This window comes from Betta splendens, chromosome 6, assembly GCF_900634795.4.
Source record: "Betta splendens chromosome 6, fBetSpl5.4, whole genome shotgun sequence".
Lineage (NCBI taxonomy): Eukaryota > Metazoa > Chordata > Actinopteri > Anabantiformes > Osphronemidae > Betta > Betta splendens.
In genome coordinates, this window is record NC_040886.2 from 7,169,786 (window position 1) to 7,194,641 (window position 24,856).

The 24,856-nt window shown below is 49.6% G+C and overlaps 1 protein-coding gene across 3 annotated transcripts in view; it reads left to right on the plus strand.

Annotated features, from left to right (window-relative positions):
- Window positions 1-115: 115 nt before the first annotated feature.
- LOC114857563 (neural-cadherin-like) overlaps window positions 116-24,856 on the plus strand; it is a 71,418-nt gene continuing 46,677 nt past the window's right edge. For 2 of the 3 annotated variants that reach the window (XM_029154143.2, XM_055509605.1), the window contains exon 1: window positions 3,830-5,525. In XM_029154143.2, coding sequence (XP_029009976.1) covers window positions 4,526-5,525 — 1,000 coding nt within the window. In that variant the 5' untranslated portion in view covers window positions 3,830-4,525. Of the gene's footprint in view, window positions 256-3,829; window positions 5,526-24,856 lie in introns of those variants that run through there. The other variant, XM_029154145.3, reaches the window with a different exon arrangement.

Here is a 24,856-nt window from a genome sequence, read left to right on the forward strand (position 1 = left end):
TTGAAAAATAATAAATAATAATAATAAATAAAAAAATAATTTAGTTCAGTTTGAGTGCTCCCACGCTCGTGCCATTGACATCGGTGCAGTTCCACAAAGCGGCAGATGAGGGCGCCAAAGGCCCTTTACTGCGGCCGAGCGGCCGAGACGAAGAGTGAAGCAGGAAGTCCAGTCACGTTTGCGGGGCAGCGACGGTGATTGGCTGTTGGGGGAAGAACGGCGTCTCGTTAGAGGGATAATGAAGAATGAACGCAGGTAAGAGTGTTGCAGGACCGAGACACATTCAGCTGCAAAGGTGAAATGTCACGTTTACATGGAAACAGAAAGACTTTAAACGGCTGAAAAGGCTGTTTGGTCTCAACACTCATGAGTTTGTAATTTTAGAAAAGTACAGTGTGAGCAGCTCGTTAAGCTGCGCAAACGTGTTTTTAGCAGTCCTGTGTAGAGTCTCTTGTATTTTGGAAAACGGGCTCCTAACAAACCAACGGGCCAACGTAATGTGAAATTTATGTTGCTGGGAGCTGGAGAAAATCCCCTCATTATTCTTTAACTTATCGGCCCTGCTGGAAAACACCTCCTAAACTGACTGTATAAAGCTTTTTTCCCTCTTGCAAAACAAGATGATAAAGCGCAGGGTTTGCCTGCACAAGGGACCCCTGTTGGAAGCCACCAAGTGATAAATGAGCATAAAGTCCATTTAGAGCCACTTTTATTTAGAGGCCACTTAACAGTGCACCCTGGAAAAATGAACAATGGCGTTCATATTAGCTGAAGTCAGAGCAGGGGGCAGAGAGGAGTGTGTTTTTGAGGCAGAGATGGATTCTGCACGTCTGTTCTACTCCCCGGAACTCTGTCACCGCGGATGTTTTTGCTGACTTGTTCGTCCCGTGTGCAGTGGTCGTACCTCCGATTAAATCAGCGCCATTGTCTGAGGTTCTGTGCGACTCGTGCGCAGGACCACCATGAATGAAGAAATGATTAGTCCCCTTCGGCTCAGGAAGCCTTCAGTGTTTTTCATACTCTCCCCCAAATGGCTCCCTCATAATCCTCTCAGCTTCATAAATAGCACATTATTGAATTTGCACTATTAGTTCATAGCCTTTAACTGGTGGAGTAATGGAAACCTGCCTAATGGCCGGGTCTGCTCAGATAATCAACTGAGGGAAAGAGAAGCGCGGAGTTTCACTGAGCATCCGAGGTAATGTTCTCTCTGTCTAAACTGTGTTTCACAGAGGTCATTAGAACAACGCCTCGCTAAACTCTCGCCCCTAATTCAGGCAAGGCGAGGAGGAACACCGAGCTACGCTAACTATCATTTTCTTTTATTTTTAAATAACTGCCTCCCGTGTCTTCTGATAATGGGAGACGTCTTCTAATGTGAGCGCCTGCGCTTGTCCGGGGCGACGCCGGAGCCCCGCGGAAAAGCAACGCTCATTTCTTCCCGCGCTAATCACTGAGGCAACCCCAGGCTCCTCTAATCACAGTGTTGATTTTAATAAAAGGCGCTCGTCAGACAAAAAAAAAAAATGGCCCTGGAAGTTTTTCGCGCGCCTTTTTGTTTATATCAAAACAACGGCGCATGCATTAATCATGAAATTATTTTTGGCGTTTTCCGTTTCAAAGTGGCTGCTGTTGTTCTCGTTTTGTTAGACTTATTGAGTCTCTCCGTGAGCAGAACGAACGCGAGCTTTTAGGAGCATTCGGAGTGAAAAGGCTAAACAGATGAACGCTAATGAGATGGCACATCTGATGTTTTATAAACCTAATTGTACCTCCGCTGCAAGGTTACTGGAGAATGTCTATTCTGGATATGTCTGTGAATGTTGCTCCATAATAAAACACTCTATTAATAAACCGCTATGGTTTCTACAGCACAGCTTAAATACTACAGTAGGTGGTGGGAGCCTTAAGGGGATCACAGATCAAATCTAATTAGCCGTACCTAATACATGAGGGAAATGTCTTTATATTTTCCCAGCTCCTCTCTCTGCTTCTTGCCTCCGGGTTGTGATGAGGGAAAATGTCCTGAGGGGCCTATATACGCGGGAACACTACAATGAAAGGTGCTACAGAGCTGCTGCGCTTGTCAAGTGTCATGGTGTTTCCAGAAATGGCTCTTTGCCGCTTCCAGGGAAACGTACTGTAGGGTAGAGTTCCCATAAATCTTCACTATTAATATTCACAGATGAATAGCAACCAGAGAGCTGGATGCTTAGTCATCTCTTTTAATTGTCCTGTCATTCTTTAATAAACCCGTCTGTTTCAGCCAATTATTTCATTGACTTTGGTTTATTTTAGGATTCTTTTAAACACTCTACTTACTCCATGGCAGAAAGTGCCTATTAACTGATGTTACTGCCAAGTCCTCTTAAAATTACCTTCCATCATTTCCTGTTTTTCATTTCATCCCCTAACCTGCTATCTGCAGGATGTCTGTTATTGTAAAAATGACATGATGGGAACCCCACTTCAATCCTTTCTCGTCTCCGAGGGGGGGGCACGGAGGCAAAGGTAGAATGTTTTAAATGTTACGAGGCTACAACCTCTGCCCACAGAGGCTACGTCTGCCTAGTCTGAGTGAAGGGAATGGACTCGGTCAATTATTCATTAAGCTAGCATGAAGCTTTCTAATGTTTGCCGGCTGCTTTCTTCAGTGTGATTTCTTCCCTTTAATGCCCTGCAGCTCCCAGTTATTTGTTGGAGAGGAGGGATGATGAGACAGTTTCATGTTTTTTTTTATTTTTTATTTTTACTTTTTACTTCATTACGGCTTTGTTGTTTTCATGTCGGCGTTTCATCTCCGTCGATAACTGCTGCGACCTTCAAGTAAACTACCCCTCACACTCTGGCCCGGCCCTGTGATTGAATTAGCCTTTGCTACAGCTGTCTCCCATGCTGGCAGTCTCGGTGAATTTCACCATGTGAGACAACACGATAAAAGACAGGGTTTGATTTGCATTCATGAAGCACTTAGGAAGTTCAAAGAGAAGTTACAGAGCAGAATGGAGCGTGCGGGGTCCTCTCGCACGGCTCCCTGTCTATTTTAGCTATCACAATTTCACCTTAAATGACAGTATTACAGGCGGTCACTTCCCACCGCTGGGCTCGCTGGCACGTTCCGGTCCGAGGCTATTCTCACCTACTGAACAACGGGTCGAAGGTGAAAAGCACCTGTGAGCGTGGGACGGCTGGCGTGTCCTGGCGTCGCAGCCCGCTGCTGGTGCCACATTCAAGAATACGACGATCAAGCCATATGAGCTTTGTGCTCCAGCTGCAGGCTGCGGTTCAAAATTGTCTTGGGGCTCGCTGCCAGTTACCAGAGTTATTGCCTGAAAAGAACAGTTTACTGCAGAGAGTGGATTCAGATAAAATTGCGGTGATGGATTGTGGTCTCAAATTGATACGGATCTTTCAGTGGGAGCTTTGATGAATTTCCCAACCGCATACGGACACATCCTACAGTATGTGTTAAAACCATGGCTTCAAATTGCGTATCAGACGTTGGATTGCACGCAGGTTTATGAATACTGATCCATGCACATCAGACGTACAGTAGAGGAGCGTACAACCTTGCCCTCTAGCCCATTATTTCCTCTCCTCTTTGACAATTCCGACAAGCCTTTTGTCACATGCAATATTTAGCGTTCCGACTTTCAGAGGTGAGCGCAATGGGGAAGTGTGCGCTGTATAGCAATTAGCGGCAGCCACCTACAGATTAGGTTTAAAGAGCTCTGGGTGCTTGGCATGCGGGCAGAGTGGGAAGGAAAAGGAAGAGCAATCAGCGCGTTCTGTTTGAACTCCGCACATACAGTATCACAGTCCCCGCAAAGACACATGGAGCCACTTAGCGGAGGCTGCCGCGAATCATCGCGCTCACACGGAGCATAATGTTTGTGCAGTCTGCCTCTTGATTCAGCGATGCAGTTCATTACAGGAGGTGTGACCTAAAGTTCAGAGCACGTACGAGGCGGTCGCTCGGTAGAGCCGAGGTGCGAGCGAGCGTCGCCACAGCTCTAGGGTCTCTCGCTGCCGTGAGAGCGTGCCGCTCCGCTTCCAGACGCGGCGTCGCCGTGAAGAGACGCGTGCGCGCCCCGTGGAGGGGATGAGCGATTCCCGACCCGCCGACGCGTCCTCGCGCCGGGAGCTCAGGGAGGCTGTGGCGGCGCGCGCGCGCGCCCAGCGGGGGCCCTTCTGACCGTCGCGCACGCAGGGTGGGGTGCAGCGAGGAGCTCCGTCCCCGCGCGCCGCCACGCCCCCGCGCTTGGCGCTGTCCGGCGCTGTGGTGCTGAACGCTGGCTACGAATACAGCGCAGCAGCCTGCAGCGCAGTGGTCCGCCTGCACGCGGACGTGCCGCATGGAGCCAGGAGAGCGTCTCCAAGGATGACAACACCTGAAGTTCCCAGAGGTCTCCCGTCAGGATCCTGGAGCGGATAACCATGCGGGGAATCTGTCCCACCTGGTTCTTTTTTCTTGTTTAATGATCGTCTCCCCGAGTCCCTTTGGAGTACGTAACTTGCCACCAACATGGCTTGGGTTGTTTTGCTCTGCTGCCTTTTGGCACCGGCTGCCGGGATTGACGCACAGGAGCGGCTGCCCTTCTTTCACGGGCATGTGTTCGAAAACTCGCCGACGGCGTCCAAAGTGAACGGCCTGAGCGTTCCGGCGAGGCGCATCAACGCGCAAAAATGGTGCCCGCTCTCCGGGATGCACTTCAAACTGCACGGGAACGGCAGCGAGGACTTCCGCGCCTTCGCCCACCACAGGCGGGGGAATATGTTGTTGAAAACTTCCAGGGTTTTGGACCGAGAGGCTCGCTCAGAGTACCTGCTGAGCGTGGGCGTGTGCTGCCAGAGCTGCCTGCCGGAGTCCGTCACCTTCGAGGTGGCGTCGGTGAAAGTGGACGTTTTGGACACCAACGACCACGCGCCGACTTTTCGCAGTGCGCGCACGGTTCACATAACTTTAGAAGACACCACCGCTCTCCGCAGCGTCGTGCACAAGCTGGAGGCTGTCGACGCAGACAGCGGCAAGAACGCGGACCTGACGTACGTGTCTGTCCCCAAAAACGGCAGTTTCTATGTCGTGCCGAAGACGGGCGAAGTTTTGCTCGTGGACTCTATTTTGGGGCTGCCCTCCGTGATCACGTTCAGCGTCTTCGCCAGGGACCACGGCTGGCCGCCTTTGACGAGCGAGGCGGCGGTGGTCGCCGTCGCTCCCCGGCGGTGGGCGACGCGTGCCGCCGGTCCGACGCGGTCGCGACGCGCGGCGCGGTCGCCCAGGGCTTTACTCGACCCCGGCGCCGTGCTGTCCCTCAACGTGTCGGAGGACGCCGGCGTCGGCTCGGTCATAACGAGCCTGGCCCCGACCCGGTTCCAGGCAGCCGCCTACGAGCTGATTTACCCGGAGGCGGAGAGCGCGCCCGTCGCCGTGGGGCGCGACAGTGGGGACGTCACGATAACCAGGAGGCTGGATAGGGAGACGGAGCCTCTGGTGGAGCTCACTGTTAAGATTCAGGACAAACGAGGTGTGTAGAGAATTCCTCTCTTTAATCTGCACTTAAGTCGACCCCCCCCCCAATCCTTCCCCCAGGAATTATTTGCATTGTAGGGATCATGCCCTATTTTAATGGATTGCTGAACACGGTACCATCTGGGTACCTCTCCCTACATCTGTGGAGCCCCCCAACGGCCCTGACATGTGTTAAAGTCATATGAGGCAACATATACCACAGGATATAGGCCCATTCCACAGGTGGGCCTCATTATCATAATTTCATATTTGAAATGTATGAAAACATTCGGTTGGAAGACATTTAATGGACTTGTTCAATTCGTTATATGCACACGAGATTTCAATTATGACTGGATGTTACAAGTGTGTTGAAAGAAGATTAGTTTTTCAGTTTATTTTTTAAGGGTCTTTGTGAAGTGGTTGAATTGTGTCCTTGATTGACATAGTCTTCGACTGTGAAGCTGTTTTCGGAGCTAATCCTTGCAGAGTGGCAAACCACGGCGACCCTTTCTCTCTCATCTACTGGCATTACCCCTCTAATCCTCCCTCTCATTCACTCCCTAGTCCCAGGGATTTGAAGTAGCACCGCCACATTCTGGCAACCCGACAAATTCTTGGGAGGGAAAAGGTGAAGCTCCATGTGTCGGTTGTTTTTTTTTTTTTTTTTGAGGGGGGGGCTCCATGAAAAAGTTGGTTCAAGCACGAAAAACAAAAGGGGGGGAGAAGAAAATCCAGACGATTTGCTTTGTAATCGAGCCGCGCAGGAAGCAGTGTGCTGTTTTCCTTTGAGCTTCCTGCTGCGGTTGCAATGCGCAGCGTGCTCTAGATTGTAATTGCGTCGCCTGATTGGGACGCATTTCTGCAAAGGGGCGTCTGGAGGTTTTTCACAGGGAGCAAAAAATAGCCGGAATTCTGACTTTTTTTTTTTTTTTCCCCCTTTTCCTCCCGCAGATGTGTAACAGAAATAAGCCGCTCTAGCCTGACAGATATTCAGATACCTTTCTCCATTTTACCTCTCTCACCTGCAAAACTCCCCTCTCCTGATCAAAGGCACGACATGTCCTTTATCCTGTGACTACAGCTTTCCAGACAGAATCCTGACGGGAGCGAGAGGACAGGCCTTTCTTCTGCTTGTCTCATTCCCGATCCCTGCATACGCGTCTCTCTGAGCCACGGAGTCCGTTTTAGCTCTTTTCCATTATTTCTAGACCTTTTAACCTGATGTGAATTCACCTCCCGTTCATGCCACGTGCTGTTTGCCTTTCGAATCTTACAATAAATTCACGATCGGTCTCCCCGATGAAGGCCGGCGCTCCTTGGATGCGCCGGACGCTTTGCATGCGTGCGTCCGCGTTTGCACGTAAGCGATCCCGGACGCTGACCCCGGGTGCAATAACGGCGTTAATAAGGCCCGGCGTGTTGCCACGTCCGGCCTCGTTCCGCCGCTGAACCCTCCACAGCGCGGAGCTGTCTGCGGCGCTGACAGTCACCTGCTGAATGTCAAACAGGAAGCGCCGTCAGGCACAGCGCTCCAGTCAGCAGCGTACGGGGCGTGAGCCTAAAGTATTTACATTACTCCCATGCGCAGGGGGTGGACAAAATAATAGGTACACTCAGCAGTGACAGCGTGACAAAGCAAAAGCCAGTGCCGGGAAAGAACACTTCCAGGAGACAGTTACGCACACAAGGGTACAGCACTTCCTGTACCTTTTTTTTTTTTTTAGTGAAAGTACTGGTTGTTCTTGTTGCAGCAGCTCTGTGCAGGGTTTGGGTTTCCTTTCATTTTGCCTGCACACTAAACCTGCCACTTTCATTGTAACACTGAGGTAACGTGTCCCGATAGAAGCCTGGCGTCAGATCCTCTCCAGCTTCTCCATCACCAACACTTGCAGCCTGCATACAGATCCGCCATTAGCCCTTAATAATCTACAGGCCTCTCCTCTCGCTTACATGGGAATGTGTAATTAGTGATCAGTTTTCTGCATAACTGGATAAGGTTGGCTCTCATACATAATTTCGAGCATATGTAAATGCACCTCGCGGTCTCCTGGGGGAAGAGAGCTCGGCGCCTATTAACTAGTAAATGTAAGTAAACGCGCGCCGCGAAAAGTTCACTCGGTGGTTAATGCGGGCGCGCGGCGCCGTCGCCGGGCTTTTGTTATGTTAATACGCCTGCTGTGGTTACAGTGAGGAGCTGTTGTTTGTGCTGCTCGAGTGGAGATAAAAAAAAAAAAAAACTGGAGTTTGACACTTGGATGTGGCGGATAAATAATTTGGGCACGCTGCAGATAAGGGGAAGATGGAACAGCGGCGTTGGATTACTCCCAGCGTGGGGTCCAGCCTCATTGACATACTTACCTGAGTGAAATCTTCAGTTCCCCCCACGGCTCCCAGACGTGACGCGACTGGATATCGCCTTTAGTGCGGCTCTTTTTTAGGCGAAGTCAAAAGGTTTATTTGGATACGCGTGGAACGGAAAGCCAATAATACATCTGCAGCCGTTTTCGCGGGTTGAACGACGAAAGCGACCCGTTTTTTTCCCATCCTTGTATCACAGTAAACAATATGCACCAAATAATTTACCGTAACTCTCATATCTGCTGCTGCCGATGCTATTAGTCACCCTCGTGATTCTGAGCATTAACGTAGAAATTGATCCCTAATGTAATTACGCGACATACTGTCACATACCAGTGCTCAGTGTGATCCATTAGATTGTTTAACCAGTTCGCTCTCAGTCTTTGCTCCTGCTCATTTTTGAAGTAATAATTCTTTATTGCCTATTAACATTGCAGCACTGTGATTCATTACCCCACTTACTTTTTAATTACACCCCCAAAACTTCGAAAATTACTTTCTGTTTTGCAAACACTAAACAAGCATTTACTTTTGTCTTCTTTTATCGGCTTCATCCCAAACTTTAGTTTTTTTCGAGCCTGATAAGAAAACCAGGTTGCGCAACATTATTTTTATATGGCTATACCTGCTCAGAGATTATAATAAGCCGTGTTGGGAGATTGGGATCTAATTAGGACTTTACTGCATGTACTGAGACGTAATTTTAGGACCCATGACAAGCTTTGACACCGTTCCTGCATCAGATTTAGTACAGAGCAGTCTCACCTTGTTTATCTAAGGAATCCGCTCTTGCTCAGGGCCTTGTGAAACTATTCCTCCTTTCTCCTTGACTAGATCCCCTGGTAATGTTGTAGAAATATTTACCTTCTAAACCATATTCAGTGCACCGAAAATCCCCCGAGAAAACAGCGAAGTGATATTTTTCTGACATAGCCTCTGTGTATCAAACCAGCAGGATGAGGGGAGAAAAAAAAGGTAAAAAAGCGATGGAAGTAGGCCACGAGTCATGACTCACACAAACTGGTTATGTGGTGTTGTTTTGAGGAAAGGGAACGAGGGACCTCTGCATCTCTTGCTGTAAAGGATTTTAGCCGGCCCACAGAGGACGTCAGTTTTGATTTGTATCGGTGGGGAAATTTTTTTATTTATTTATTTTTTTTTGTTTCCTTGTCCCACTCGAAGAATGCCTTCCTTTGCACCTGAGTGGGAATCTGTTAATGGTATTTGGCGGGTTAGAAAGGAGCATTGAGCGAGCGTTGCAGCCCTTTGTGAGCTGGAGTGTAGGATATTGGAATACGTTCCCCCTGTCTTATCTGTGCTGGTATCTGTGGGCCGGGTGGCATTCAGCTCGTGGTAATCACCTCTCCTCAGCCTGTTTTGTCAGGGAACCTTTTTATGCTCTTTCTCTCGATGCTCCTCTTCCTTCCTCTGTCTCGTAGTCAGCTTCTTGCCTCATGCTGTCTTTAATCCAATTTCCTCTTTCCTACTCCTTATTTTTCTCTCTCCCCCCCCTCCACCGTGTTTGCATATTCCCCCTGTGATGTGAAATGAATTGAGAAGAGACCCGTCCTCGTATTTGTTTGTAATTTGTGACTGTGGGGCTGTTAGTTTAAGTAGAAAACAATTTAACAAAAAGCTGTCTGCATTTATTCAATTTAGTAGGAAATATGCCTGTGGTGATCAGGCTTTATCTTCTGCGATTGTGTTGTTGTTTTGCATCTCCTCCTCGTGGACGCCCGTGCATGTCTTAAACGTTACTGTCCCTTCCCATCCACATTTCCCACAGCAGATCTTCAGATTCGCTGCTTCTGAGGAGCCGCAGTGGCACTGGCAGTGTTCAGATTTCTGCTGTGTAGCCTTTCATATTGCTCGGGTGCGTCTGTGCAACATCCCTGCAGTCACCCTCTTCTCCGGAGTCCTAACATGTGTCTGATGCCGTGTGGAGGGGAAGCGGGGGGGGCTGTCTCCGTGTGTCACCAGGCTTAAAGATTGCACTGGGAGAATGGGAACAGGAAAGAGGACTGAGAGGAGCTTCCCTGAGATATTTAAATGGAGACGAGACACCGCTGTCAGGTGTACAGAAAGGTCAGGACAAGCTGTGGTGGACGCAGAACATGGCTTTAAGAGCAGGAGCGCAGGCACAGGCAGGTGTAAGGGGGGGGGGGAAACCCTGATGAGGAACAAGAATGACAGGGAAAGGTGGAGGCAGAGAGCGATGGAAGCGGCGCACACACGCCCCAGTGTGTGTGAGATTGTTTCCCCCCACTCAGCTTCAGTGAAGATAAGTAAAGGGCAGCTGGATCACAGGCAGGAAGTTGTAGACTGCTGATGAGGGGTCAGCTTGGTGAAACCTAATTGTCAGATGGTTAGAGGGCAGAAGTGGGAAACTGTCGGGGGAGGAGGGGGGGTCGGGGGTGAGGGGGCAACGAGGTGTGCGTGCGCCGCGACCCGTGGCGCCGGGCATGAAAACGCATGGCGCCGCGCAGCCGTGCAAAGGGCAGCGCGCGCGAGTATTTGTCTGAGGATTGTTGCGGGGCAAAGGGGGGGGGTGATAAAAATGTATGACCTGCCCTTTGGAGCGAAGGTGGAAAACAGAAGATGGAGAGATCGAATGCAGAATGGTGTGTGTCAGCCGGGCAGATCAGATAGGTCTGCTTCAATACCCGATCCAATACCTCCACCCAAAGTACCTGCCAATCCTCAGTATTGATCCCAGTGGTGCTCTGTTCCTAAATGTAAAGCTGTGACTTCAGGATAAACAACGGTATATTTATTTGCAAGTGCCCTTTAGGGAAAGAAAAGATAACATTTCATGATCTGATACTGGGGGGGCGACGTGACCTGCTTGCGGTTTCTTGAACTGCTGTCTAATCGGTTTTAGGCTCGCCGTACTCGAGGTTTAGCTAGATTTAGTGGGACTTAACAACGCGCTGAGCCTCCTCGGGCAGCTGGAACCTCCACTTCCTCCTCCAGCGCCGGGTCAGAAGAAACCTGGACTGCTTCCCCTCCCCTAGAACATCTGGCGTGAAAGTGTGTGGGGGGGGCGTCGAGGGCAGAAATTCCACCTGACGGGTGAATGGGTCAGGTCGGGCCTATAATTAGTCCTCCCCGTGAGGTCGGATCGATCCCGACACCGGATCACATCGCTGCATTTCTAATAGCGGATACGCGGATGAAGACGCCCGTGTCCGCGCGCTGAATGAAAAGTCGACCTAATGAGCTCCTGAGCGTAATTATGGGGTCAAGGAAGGAGCCGAGAGCGTCCGTCGTTGTGTTTACGCACGCGGGAACCTCAAACGCGCGACCCACATGCCACATGCGAAGGACCCGAGCGTCTTGCGCGAGGAGCGGTGGGAGACGCCGGCGCTCCATTTGGCCCGGCGCTGGCGACAGGGCGCCTTCATCCGGCCCAGGGTCTGCATTATTGATGCCCATTACCGCAGATGCTGTCATCTCCACACACTGCGCGGAGGCGGGCGCTGTCAGGTAGATGCCTCGCTGACCTCCGATGGCGGAGTCTTCCAGGACGCCCGGTGTCGGCTCGCGTGATGAATGAGCGCGGCTCCGCGAGCTTCACCACCAGCAGCGGCGGTTTGGTTCTTATTAAGTCTAATCCACCGACTCCGGCTTAGCGGCAGACAGATGTTGGGGTTTCGGGGGTTTTCTTGACGTAATTAAATCTTCTGCTGCCGCGATCGTCTGCTGCGATCGCTTACATTGGAAACGATTTGTGATTAATACAGCACCAGTTCATTTCCGGGCCTCATCCACCGGACGCCCGCCGCCGTCCATCCATCCACCCAGAGCTTTCCTCTTGGCTCCATCTTTGCATGCTGGACGGCCGCTCTGTGGCATTTCCCCAGCGAGAGACGAATTGATTTTGCTCTATTGATTAACCGGGAGCTGTTTTGCTCCCAGTCACAAAACATCACTTTAACAACAATTTATATGTCGCAGAATGGGCTGTGACAGACTGTGGCTGATAGTTTACAAACTCGCCGGACGGTAGGTGGGTGTGATTCAGTCCATTGGCTGATAGAACTGTCCTGAAGCGCTCTAATGAATCAGTCTCTCAGACAAGCCAGTCTATAGGCTAGAATGAGCAGGGGAGGCCTGCGAGCGCCCCGATGCGTTGTGGGAATTCAGTGCTTGTGCTTATTTATCTATTTGGTCTTGAATTTCTCAACCTTTCGTACCCAAAGGTCCAATTAACCGAGCCTAAGAATGGTTGCGGCTCCTCTCTCCGTGGCCCAAGAAGGGCCTGATAAACACGCACGACACAGACAGCTTTGAAAGCTTTGCTGGCTGAGCTGTGAACAGGGAGATTTTTAATGCAGGGGGGAGAAGAAAAAAAAAAAGAGAGAAAGATCCCATGGTTGGCCAAGTCGCCTGCTGAGATGTTTTGACATGCCGTGAACTTTGCTTTGGAGTAAAGCACACAAATTGTGGAAATTGCAGTAATTGCGCGGCACCAATTTGCACAGCGAGAGCGCGGCTTTTGTCGACGAGATGAAAATGACTGCGGCGCGAGACGAGACGGGAGAAGAAAGGGGACTTTTCTTTCTTTTCTCTTTTTTTTTTCTTTTAAATTTTATCCTGACCACTGATCAAAAAGACTTGGCGGAGGGCAAACGCAGCGCAGATTAGGAAGTACGTTTGAAGATGATGTCCGGCTCATGGTGGACTTATTTCATTAATACCGGGAAGAGTCCAGGATGACATCACAGTCGGGGGACGGCTCATACAGTAAAATGCCCCGTCCTCCTCCTGTGGGCGATGACCTTCTACTGTAAAAGCACCCGGGCCTCATGTTGCTGCGTGGACACTCTCCAATGTGAATTTTGCTGCAGATATCTGCAGATATATATAGAGAGATGCAGACAGATGACACAAAGGAGCGCTTCAGTTCCTGCCTGGTTTGTGGTCTAGATTGGACCGACTCTTGTATGCTTTTGTTGCGTTCATCCCATCTGCATTTGGACGTTTCTATTATGTCCGATCCAAGCTTGGCCCGCGTCAATGTGGAGCATGTTTCCACTGCTTCTTGTTTTTGTTACTATGTTCCAGCTTCCCATTCGTGTCCAATCTCTGTGGGACTAGCCAACGCGTATAACGTCCTGCCTGTCTCTGTGCGCGGACAGCGCGGGGCTTGATTTCGGCTACTAATCAGACCATATGGTCTCTACAGTCTCGTGATGCTCTGAGGAGGATGGGAGGAGGGTGCTGCTGTGTCGTTAGCGGTGCCAGACCCGCTTGGAAACACGCGGACTCGCGCCGCTGCCGCACATTAAGGACTCTCCTGGAGCTCTCTCTCCTGAAGCTCTCCTGGAAGTGAGAGCTCAGTTTGCAGCAGCCCTCGCGAAGCGTTTTCCTTCCTAAACAAAGGAAATGAAAGAAAGCAACACGTCGAAACGTGAAGATTGGACGTTTTTCCAGCCCTGTAGCGCACGAAGACTCGCCCAGACGCCATCCACATCATTTTCCACAAGTTACTGAGTCATAATTACTGCTGCCCTTTCTGCCCCCCGACGCCACGGCTGCTGTTCCGTCGAATCGTTTCAATAATTAATTGCGTGAGTGCCTGTTAAGTCGGTTTTTGATGGATATCTCGGACCGAGCGATGGACGCGTCTGTCAAAAACCAAATTGAAGATCTGTCCCTAAACCTTCGATTAGAACCTTGAATAATGACGCCCTCAAAGTTACAAATGAGTCAGTGGGCTTATCTGAATATTTGGAGTGTGAGGTCACCATAGACGTATTTACACAAAATCCCCTTGATGGGGCATTACTTTTTAAAAAACATTAACATGGGATCATTTTGATCAGATTGGGGGCATTACAGTTGAATAATATTGCTCTTTACCACTTGTGTTAAATATAATCGTGCATTCCTGGTCCTAACGCCGCAGCGATAGCAGCTTTGGTGATAAATCGTGATGAGGTCGGGGAGTTTAACACTCGGTTCCTCTCGAACACAGTGGGTGATAAACATTGATCTTGTTTAATCTTGCTGGCCTGCTGCTAATGACGGGAGATGATGGTCCACACAGGACAGACTGCTCACTGGATTAGATGTCTAAATGAGGACTTTATCCTCATCCTCTCTTTCTCCCCCCCCCCCATCGCCAACATGCCACGCTGCCGTCACACGCGGGGCCACAGTCGCATGCGTGTGCTGCTGCGGCGTCTGCTTGCGATGCAGACAGAGGCCCGAGCTGCGTCCATGTGTGTTTTTGTCAGCTGGAATTTATTCGTGCGGGCGGCATTTGCATCGGCGGAACACTTGTCAGTGCTGGAGTCCGTCCCTCTGCTGGTGCTCCATACTAATATGTGGGAATGCATTGGCGATCTGAGGCATTATTCTTTCTTTGGACAACAGCAGACAGTGATAGGGTGTTCCCTCAATGCCTCCCTCTCTGGTGCGCTGAACAAACAGACACCCAGGTTCTGGTTTGGGTGATAGATTAATGCTGTCTCACCCACACACTGTGGCTTGTTTTCCCATTAAACCTGTGCAGCTCCCTCCGTTGCCTCCGCCCGGCTCTGGTGTTTGGTGTTTGTGCTCGCTAGCATCGGCGGGCGCGCGTGGCCTCCGTGTGCCTGCGTCTGTTTGCCTACATGCGCGCGTCTGCGGAGGGATATCGAAAGGGCCCCGAGGACAACCCGCATCAATCACCGGCTCAGAAGGAAATGGGAGAGAAGGATGGAGGATGGAAAGAGAGATGGAGGTCGTCACAGGAAGCCACATCTGGAGAAGAGCGGAGGGAGGAGGGGGGGGTAGAACAAAAGTGGATGAATGGATGGAGCAGTCCAGGCTGGCTGTGATTGAGCTGGGTAGTGTAGTTTATATCCTTTAGAGATAAGGCCAAGGAGCACTGCTCAGCAGCTTCCTTCCCCTGTAGCTTGAACGGAGCATGATAATAAGTAAGCGTGAATGGGGTAAATTGAATTAATGCTGCGGCACACCATAAAAGCCCTAACTATAATGCATTTTAAAATCCTATAATGAGCAGAGAGCTAAAATAATTTCACAGTCCAGTGAAGAAGATGGCCCTCTAACAGATTTTTTGGGGCTAGCTTACAGTGCCAGAGCTTTTGTCATTTAATGTGACTGTAGGTGCTACGTGGCAACGGTGCTTCCTCCTGGCTCCCGGGCGACGGGGGCTAAACGCGGCAGACAGGCCGTTCGGATTCCCACAACACGCGGTGCTTCGTGGAGCTTCATCGTGGAGCTTCATCGCACCGAGGAGCGGCTGATTGCCGGCTGGTGTCTCGCCTGGGTCAGTTTTACAGTCTCGGGGCAAAACACAGTAGCAGAGAGGGCACATCTGCCGTGAAAGTACTCCCTCATTACTCTCCATTTACTGCCCATTCCGTGCTGGGGGACAATGTGGGGGGAGGGGGTGGACCCGATGCCAGTTGCATCCGTAATCACACGTATGCGTATGACATACGTAACCACAACAACAACAAATACAACAGATGTGAAGCTCACCTTTTTCTGCCCTTATCTCCCGCCGTCGTCGTCATTAGAGTCATACCATCATAAAGCAGGAATGACCTCCCTATCATCAAACTGGCGACGGGAGAGAGATAGTCTAACAGACGGCTGCTGATAAAGACTAATGACCAAATGAAAGGCTCTGGTGTGAACAATGCACCCTTTGACTAGAGCGAAGCGGCAACGTGGCATCAACTGCTATTTCCTCTGTCGGAATCAAATCCAGTGCAATCGGCTCAGAATAAACCGAACCCCCATGCTTTATTTGGAAGCTTTTGCATTCTCTGCTTTGACCCCAGGCAAGAGTGAGCCGAGGGGAGCGCGTGGAGGCGCCGCGGCGCCTAGCGCACGACAAACGGCGCGCCGGCGGTTCCACGCACGCGGGGAAAGGCCCGCGGAACCCACCGACGGGACTCGATTCAATAGCGCCTCCGAGGAGCACGCGAACGGAAAAACATGCGCTCGGCGCGTTCGCTGTTGTTTGGCAGCAAAATGAAAACCTAGAGCGAGGCGCTGGGGAAGGGCAGGGACGGGCCAAACAGCAATTTATATCAGTGCGTTAGATCCTCTTACTAAGAGATTGGACTGGAATATTCCATCTTGCAATGTCATTTAGATTAACTCCCCTTGTCACCTTTCCAAAAAGGCCGCTGTGCTGTGAGCTGTGTGATAGGGTTGTGTGTATTGTGGGTTGGGTGGGTGAATAGGCGGGAGAGTGTGCCACACACCGCTCCGTGCACATTATTTCCACACCGAGCGTTTGTTTTGATAGAAGGGACGTCAGAACTATGAGGATGGAGAGACCGCTTCAAACACAGATCTAATTATGCTGCGTACAGCCCATAGTTGTGACGATGCTCCCCTCGACTGCTAATGCGCTGCTTATGTAGATGGCAGCTAATACCTGCCTGCGCGCTGCTTTCGCTCCCGTTTGATTTGGGAGGAATAAAGGAATCCCACACACTCAGTCAGTCACCCAGTGTCACTCTGCTTTGATTCTGAACCCAACCCCCCACCGAGCATCAACGGGCCCACGTCGTTCTCCGCTGCCCATCAAAAAGCGACAGGACGGGGCAGACCTCCGTGGAGCAGAGCGCCCCAACGCCCGTTTGAGCTTTAAACGTCTGACTTCTTCCACAACAAATTGGCCGTCCGCGGCCTTTTGTCAGGCAGCTTTTAACTCTGGATCTTCGGTAATCTTGCGGAATACCTTCAGACAAAAGTGGGACGCTGTGGCCGTTTCAAAGGTGAGATCAGAGACAAAAGGCAACGAAGCATTTTTAATCAGGGCCTCGAAACTTTGAAGCCACTTGCCTCGAGAAATAGACGGAGCAGCGCTGTGGCTCCTTCTCCGGCAGCTGAGGAGCCTATTATCCGGCATTCAACAGTCAACCTGTTACTGGCTCACTGTGCTGTAGGACTGGTATTGATTTGTTGAGAGCACTGAGCCCTGTGAGCTACAGACTCAAGTGGTTCGATGTATTTAGTATTTTCAGAAATTGAAGCAGAAGGACTTTAATGTGGCGCCATTCGTATTCATTCGTTCATTTATTTATCGGCGATGTCGTTTTCTTGTCTGGGTCTCGAGCGTAGCTCTTGTTGGTTCGGAGGTTTTCGCCGGCACTTTACTGTGTGACGTCACACATCAAGGGCAGGTTCAGGCGCGTGTTCAGCCTGATCGGGTCTCAGCATGAAGGCTGTGGGACACATGAGCCCATCTGTCCGAGATTAGCAAGAGCCAAGCGGCTGAGCTCTGTCAACAGTCACATGGTACATTGTCCTAAAGGTGTAAAGGTAGGAATAAAAATCACACCACACTCAACTAAATGTTGGTCGTCCTGGGGACTACTTTGATAAATATAGTGTAGAACAAATCAGATTATCATATTAGGAAGTAGATTGTATTATAATAAACAATTGATTTATTTGAGGGAAAATCCTTACCTTTATTTGCCAAAGCTGCGGTTTTCCTGCCAGACTTAATATTCCCGACGCTCCAGAGGGATAATCTCCCTCTCCTCTATCCCACTCTACATAATGTAACATATGCATGCTGGACACATTTCTTAAAACGAGGGAAGTGTTGCTATATAACATAACCCCCAGAAATTTCACATCCACACCGGGACCTGGCTCCAGCTCATTATTAAACTGTCCAGACTGTAATATTACAAGGGCCACATTTTCCCCTGAAGTGTTGGTAGTAATCAAAAACAGGGCCAGAGGGTGAGCGAGCGCTGGACACGGCTCAGGTTCAGCATGAGGGGCCAACACTGGGTCAAACCCATCGCTTGAGTCAGAGCGGGCTTCTCACACTGCACGTGCTCATTGATTGAGTCATATTTCAGATGTTTTTTTTATTGTTTTTTCTTCTTCTGAGTTTTGTGTTTTTTTTCATAGAGTCAGCTGCTGGTGTCAATTACCGCATGGGATCAAGTGGACACGGGTGCTTTTCTGGACACCTACAGTAGTTAACGCTTAGACAAATAACTGCTGCCATGAACACGGGTTTGTTTTCCCAGCGTTTTGTGTCAAGGTCAAGAAGCTGTTCTCAGAAGCACAACCTTGGAAAATCTACAATGTAATTGCATTTTAAACCCTTTTTTTTTGCTCATACAGGAGCAACGTGAAAAGATGCTGCCAGCTGTGTGATTAAGAATCTCTCTTCACGGGCCAAATGTCGCACGAGGTGCAGCTAGAATAACCTTTAGGCAAATGCCAGGAGAGTTAAGTGAAGTCGTATTAGTGTGATCACGTGTGTGAGCAGAGGCGGCTCATCCTGTGGGGTTTGATCAGCCACCGTTGTTTGATAGCTAGCGGGCCTTTGGGGACAATAAGGCCTTTTCCAGCCTTAAATTAATGATCCTGAGTCAAAATCAACAGAGAAACAAAAGTGGAAGACAGAGCATGACACCCTTTCATTCATGATGGAGTAACGATGCAGCATGTGAGCTGGATCGCGCTGTAAAACTTCAGGTAATAAATCTTTCAGCAGCGCTTCCCACTATGTTGGCACCGGGAACAAGAACTATATTTGGATCCAGTCAACACAAAATCAACCGTAACAACAACGTTCTCGCGGCGCCGGTGCCTTTGTGTGTCGGACTTCGCCCGCGTGGCGAATGCGTCGACGCGGCTAAAAAGATCCGCGGCGCCGTGACTCACTCCCCCTTTTAAAATCAAGCCAAGCGTTTTGGCGCGATGGAAATTGGAACTGCCTCCATTGACAGCCGTCGACTTGAAAGTCATCTCGCCCCTTTAAATAAATAAGCATTTGAAGATTGTACATCAGAAAAACGTAAACAGATTTCGCGGAGATGGTATGAAATTTTTATCTCACAGGTGCAGAATATAAGATTGCCTTCCTCGCCGCACAAAACACCCTTAAACTATCAGAAGGGGGCTGGTCTGGGAGCTTCTGATCAATTCTGATGATTCAGTTATTACTTCTTGAAGATCTCTGGCTGTCTAAACTTATTTTCAACTTTTCAATGCTTCCGTCTGCTGATCAGATACTGTAGCCTCCATTATTCTGACCAAGACTGACACCACCGAAAAACACTGCACTTCACACATCAGTGGGGCAGAGATCCTCGTACTGTACTGTACATAGGAGCACCCACAGTACAGGTGCTGTGATGTACAGAGTCAGTGGAGGCAAAACATTTCAAACAGAACGTGGCATTTCACCAAATTGATTTAATTTGATAATCTCAGTTCATGGTGCATTCATTTGTAGGGGTTTCAGTCTAAAACCTCAAAAGTTTCAACACTCAATCAGAGCGATGACTCTTTTTTTTTTTTTTCCAGTACACACGTGACATTTTGATTTCCCCAGCTGAGCGAATTTGTCTCCTTCTCTTTATGGCTGCCAGGGGTTTGATGAGTCATGTTCAAAGTGACTAACATTTCCGTCATGGATGTATTTTTGCTTTTCCTTCTGTCAGTTCGTATTCAGATGACGCCTGGTCAGCAGGTTGCTTCGGCGTGTGACGACTCGCAGGCCTGATGGTCTCGGGGGGTTGTGCGTAAATAAAGGCCTGCGAGTCGAGTCTGCTTTGTTTGAAATGTGAATGCTTCATTATTAGGTCTCTCTCACAAACGTCACACAATATACGCTTACTGTACATAGCAGCCATTTCAGGTTTGCACATTAGGAACCTAAGAGATAGAAGAAATGAATCATTTTGATAATGGGTGTATCACATTTAGGTGATTTCCATTCTGGCATTTCCTTCAGTGTGTCCTCCACTTTAAATTGAGCAATTGTTTCTGTTTGCAACTCGCCTTTCACTGTTTGACAAACCCAAATGTCAGCTGTGATTCACCAAGAGGGTATGTTTACCTTCACACGCCTCAACAGCACTGCTGGGATTACATGTAAAAGTTTTATTGACTCCTGTGTCAGAGTCCCAGTTCTCGGGCTTGAGTCACTGTTTAAAGCTGTTTGGTGCAGACTATTTAAGGCGAGCTTTCAACTCCGCGAAGGGTCGCCGTTTCTGAATCGGGGTCGCGGATGCAGTCGATATCCGACCCCAGAGACAGTTTGCAAACTCTGAGAGACAAGGAGACGGAGGACAGGCAGTTAGTTAAAATCGAAGCAATGGCAGAGCGAGCCTCCGAACCACGGGGGGAGCCCCCAGGATTTCTCTTTGACGCTGATGACGTTTGCCTGCAAGTCCCTGCACGCATGGGGGCGTGTGTGTGTGTGTGTGTGTGTGTGTGTGTGTGTGTGTGTGTGTGTGTGTGTGTGTGTGTGTGTGTGTGTGTGTGTGTGTGTGTGTGTGTGTGTGTGCAGCACCTGCAGGACACAGTCTTACCGGGACCATAGTCCAAGTACGTGAACCCAATGATGCACTGGCTCCTTGCAGCGTCTTCTCTGGCCTCGTCATGTGGATATGTAGGAGAGCGCGTAATATGCCGTTCAGAATCTCCCATTAAAATCACTGGCACACTCTTTTCTTTTTAAGCCAATAACGCAGTTGTTCTTTTTCCATGCAATGATTGGTTGTAACTCAGCACAGAGCAGTAAATTATTAAATGTAAAGTACTACAGTCTGCTGAAAAATCTGGAAAATATCTCTATCAAACCGAACTAGAAGCAAAACAAAAACTGACGTTTTAAAGGAATTTTAACTAAATTGTGTTTTTTCCTCTGCCGGCGCTACAATACCGGTGTATCTCCATTCAACACTCCCGCCGCTCTAAATCCTCTTTCTTGTGACTGAATAGAAGGGAATAGGGCACATTTTTCTCTCCTCAAAGCGCTGAAACAAAGGGGGATTGAAAGAGTTTTGGAATTCTTTCTACCGAGCGACAAGGGAAACGGGGCCCACCAGAAACGGGCCTGTTCGCGGTTCTGGGCCGTGCAGGGTCCAAGCGTTTGACGAATCCCACCGAGGCTCAGTGTAAAGAGGCGTACTGTACAATGCGGCACTATACTACAGACTGTTTACTGCGCGTGGGCGTTTTGTTTTTCTTCCAGTCACCAACTTTGCTTCTATCGAAACCATGAGTCACACATTTATCTACCTGCGTTCTGATATCTCACTGTAGCTACAGTACAGTGAGTCACTAGAACGGTGGGGGGGGGGGTCCTCGGCTTAGGCTGAAGTTCATGGCACCAAAGCAAGAAAGCGATCTGAGCAAGAAAAATGAAACATTTTTGTACAGAGAAATTATTCTTCTTATAATGAAATGGATTCAATAGCGAAACAGTTCTATAAAAATAAATGAAATCTAAGTGTTTGTCGAGGTTACACTTGTGTGGACATCACACATCCTTCATCAACCTTTGAGGTGCTTTTAAGCTAGAAGCTTTGCACAAACAGCTTTTAAGAGCAACTGATAGTCTGGTTTATTGGCTTCTTTAACGTGCATTTATTGCAGGGGTGCACATTTGGTGTGTGTGTGTGTGTGTGTGTGTGTGTGTGTGTGTGTGTGTGTGTGTGTGTGTGTGTGTGTGTGTGTGTGTGTGTGTGTGTGTGTGTGTGTGTGTGTGTGTGTGTGTGTGTGTGTGTGTGTGTGTGCAGAACTTGAAGACGTCCGCCGTTTCTAATTGTTCCTGGATGCAAACGCCTGCACGCGTGCTCGCGCCGTTAGCGCGTCAGCCGTTCTGAGCCTCCCCGGAGTCGGCGGTGTGCGGTGCCGGCATCCCTGAGTTAATAGATTTCTGTTCCCACCGCTCTTGGCGTGTTGATCTCCTGCTGACGGCTTCACACTCTGCTTTAGGCAGAGATGTGAGGTGGGCGGCTTAGAATAGAGCCTCTTTAACACTGCAAACATTTGGCTAATGCACCTTATTACACCCCCATTGAGCTGATTTTCACTTTCCATTCAGCTGCAGCTCCAAAAAAAAAAAAAAAAAAGCACCCCTGAAATCCTGTGTCTCTCACGGGCCATTGATATTTATGCTTGCAGACGCAATTTGTTTAATTCCACACAGAAATATTTGTATCTTAATTTCCTTCCTCGCTAGATGTAGGAGGAACGAGGGATCCATAAGAAAAAGCCGGGGTCATTAATTATGGCGCGTGCTCTGTTGCGTGATCCGGATCCTCTCCTCTTGTGGTCTGCGTTCTGCTGCTGTATGTTTTCTTTCCAAGCGTTCCAAACATCCACTGCGGTGCATTTGTGTGTGCATTGTTATTTCATGTCCTGGTCCAAGCATCACACAGCGCTTTCCTCCCCACGCCGCCCGCCCGCCTCCCCCTCCTCTCGGTCTCTGTCTCCCCCTCTTCTGTAGATATTTGTGTTTCGGTATCTGCGCCTCTCTCCTTCACTTTGTTTCCTCTTCATCCCCTTCCCACACACACACGCACACACACACACACACACACACACACACACACACACACACACACACACACACACACACACAGTGTCCTGCTACTGTGGGCAGTGTGCACAGAGGCAGTTGAGACAACTTTTTTTTTTTATTTCAAGCCACTTAGCAGCTTTATATAGCAACTACCCAAGGAGAGGATTAACACCAGGAAGCATCAACAGAACGGCTCGCAGGGATATGGAACACACACTTATACGCAGCACGCTCACACACGCATGCACGCGTGCCGACACACCGCTCGTTTGTGCTCCGGCCGCCTGCACGGTGCCCCCGTGTCATCCACCTTTTTATGACACATTATTACGTTAGTCATCCACTAGATGCTCTTATCCCCACGGGATTGTAGTGTGCGGTAAAGACCGGCTTTTCATCACCGAGCACAGAGAGCATATTTGACTTTGAACCCAGCGGAGCCTGTGAGCTTCTGCCTTGCCCGCTTATTTGATCGCTTCCTTTGTCTCGGGCCAGGTGAGGCCGGTTGTGTCAGCTCGCGGCTCCCGGGGCATCACTCACCGCCGCGTTCTACTTAACTCGGCGGATCCGGGGCCCACGTTCGGCTTGGCGCGCACACACACACACACACACACACACACACACACACACACACACACACACACACACACACGCGCGGCCTTTCACCTCACGGACGTGCACACGTGCGCTTGTGCATTCTTCATTATCATTCCAGAGCTGATAGGCTCTAATTATCTGCCTTGGCTCTGATTAGTCTCTATGTAACAAGCTAATTAGATGGAGCCTTGTAAAATCATCACCACTATTACCACAGAGACACGGCTGGGAAAGACACCAACAAGCAAAGAGGCGAGGAATGTGTCTCACACCCACACCCACACCCGCAAAGATTTGATAATCAACCAAATGTTAAGTGCTGGAGCCCTGATTTCTTTTTGATTAAGTGCCTTTTAAACCCCTCTACTTTGCAATAGAATCTTTATCCTTTCTCATTATTCATCACGAAAAGGATTGTTCCGTCTTCCAGGGCAAGATGAGCTGGCTTAAACTGCATAAACTGCTGCTGTCGACATTTTAGGAGATAGCATCTTAACATTGATTAGTTTCTCTGCCCGCGCGATACAGCGGCTATTTATCCAAAACGAAATATCGTCAGATCCGAGTCAGAACTTTGCTCTCCGCAGAGGAACTTTAAAGCCTGAGCAGAGAGCTAGATTAATTCTCTCCTCCAGCTTCTTCCTCCCTCCGTTATTATCCCCCTAACAATCCTTTTAGGAGCTGTCACACACTTTAGACCTATTGTGTTTCAGTTGTGAACGCTGCAGAGATAGTCTGCAACGCAAGACCTTGTATTTTCCATCAATACGCATCTTAACTGTAAGCCGGTTAAAAACGGGAATCGAAAATGGCGATCTCGGCATCCGTTTGGAGCTTTCCAACTCATTTGAACGAGCAGGAGGTGCTATAAGAGATTTATTACAGCGTTTCTTACCGTTTGAAGACTTTATACCATTCGCTCTACGCCTTGTTTGCTCATTACCAACGTATAGTTTTCCATTATCGGCTATAATCGACTTTGGAGAGCCGTTATGTTGGAGATATTGGGCGAACCAGTAAAGTAGAACACTTTTTACCACTTATGTGTTTCTTTCCTCTCCACAATGACAGCGCATCCGTTGGCTCAGCCCTCTGGTCGCGGAAGGATGCTCCTGCTGCGTTTGTGTTGGATTACATAAAAAAAAAAAACAGTACACATATAGCTTGGGGTCACACGCAGGATACCTTTACATATTGGGATTTTGAAATCCATAGTTACTTTAAGCCCTTAGGTTACTTACCTGTGTGCGTTAGCATGCGTGCGTGTGCGTGCGTGTGCGTGCGTGTGCGTGCGTGTGCGTGTGTGTGTGTGTGTGTGTGTGTGTGTGTGTGTGTGTGTGCGTGTGCGTGTGCGTGTGCGTGTGCGTGTGTGAGGGAGGCTAATGGCGGCTCTGTGGACTGTTTGGGACAACTCGCCTGGGTCTCTGTCCGTCCTGGCGGGGGGCTCTTGGTTTCTGGGGTGAGGCAGATGGCCTCCGTGGCTCGCCGCCCGCTAAGCTGGTTGGCAGCCCCTCTGACATTCCTTCATGTCGCGTTGACACAAGATCACAAGGCAGTATCTGTGGAAATAGTGTCTTCGCCCGCCGCCCCGCAAGCCGCTCTACTTCTGCACAAGGAGCGGCCTAGATGGGTTTTTTTCTGTGCGCGTTATTTCCATATTGTGTCACGGTGTTTAATGCGGATAACGATCCCCTGCTATCGGATGCAGCGCCTGCGCCGCCGCTGTCACGGAGACGCCGTCGCAGCTGCACACCGCCTCTCCCTGGGCGCCGCGGTGCACCCGCGCTGCCTGCCCCGGCTCAGGGTGCAGCAAGTTGGTAATTGGATTCCTGGAATCTTCTTATTCACTCCGGTGAGGCAGTGTGCAGGCGACAAAATGCCCAGAGCCATGAGGCATCATCCGCCGGCCCTCGTGGGAAGATCAAGGTAGCTTTACACAGGCTCGGTAGATGAGACTGTGGCTGAGACTCTGTCCCCTGGGAACCGGGGCGCCTCGGTGCCTGGATGGGAGCCCTGATGGGTAATGGATGGGCGACATCACACTCACCAATCTCCACCAGGGACCT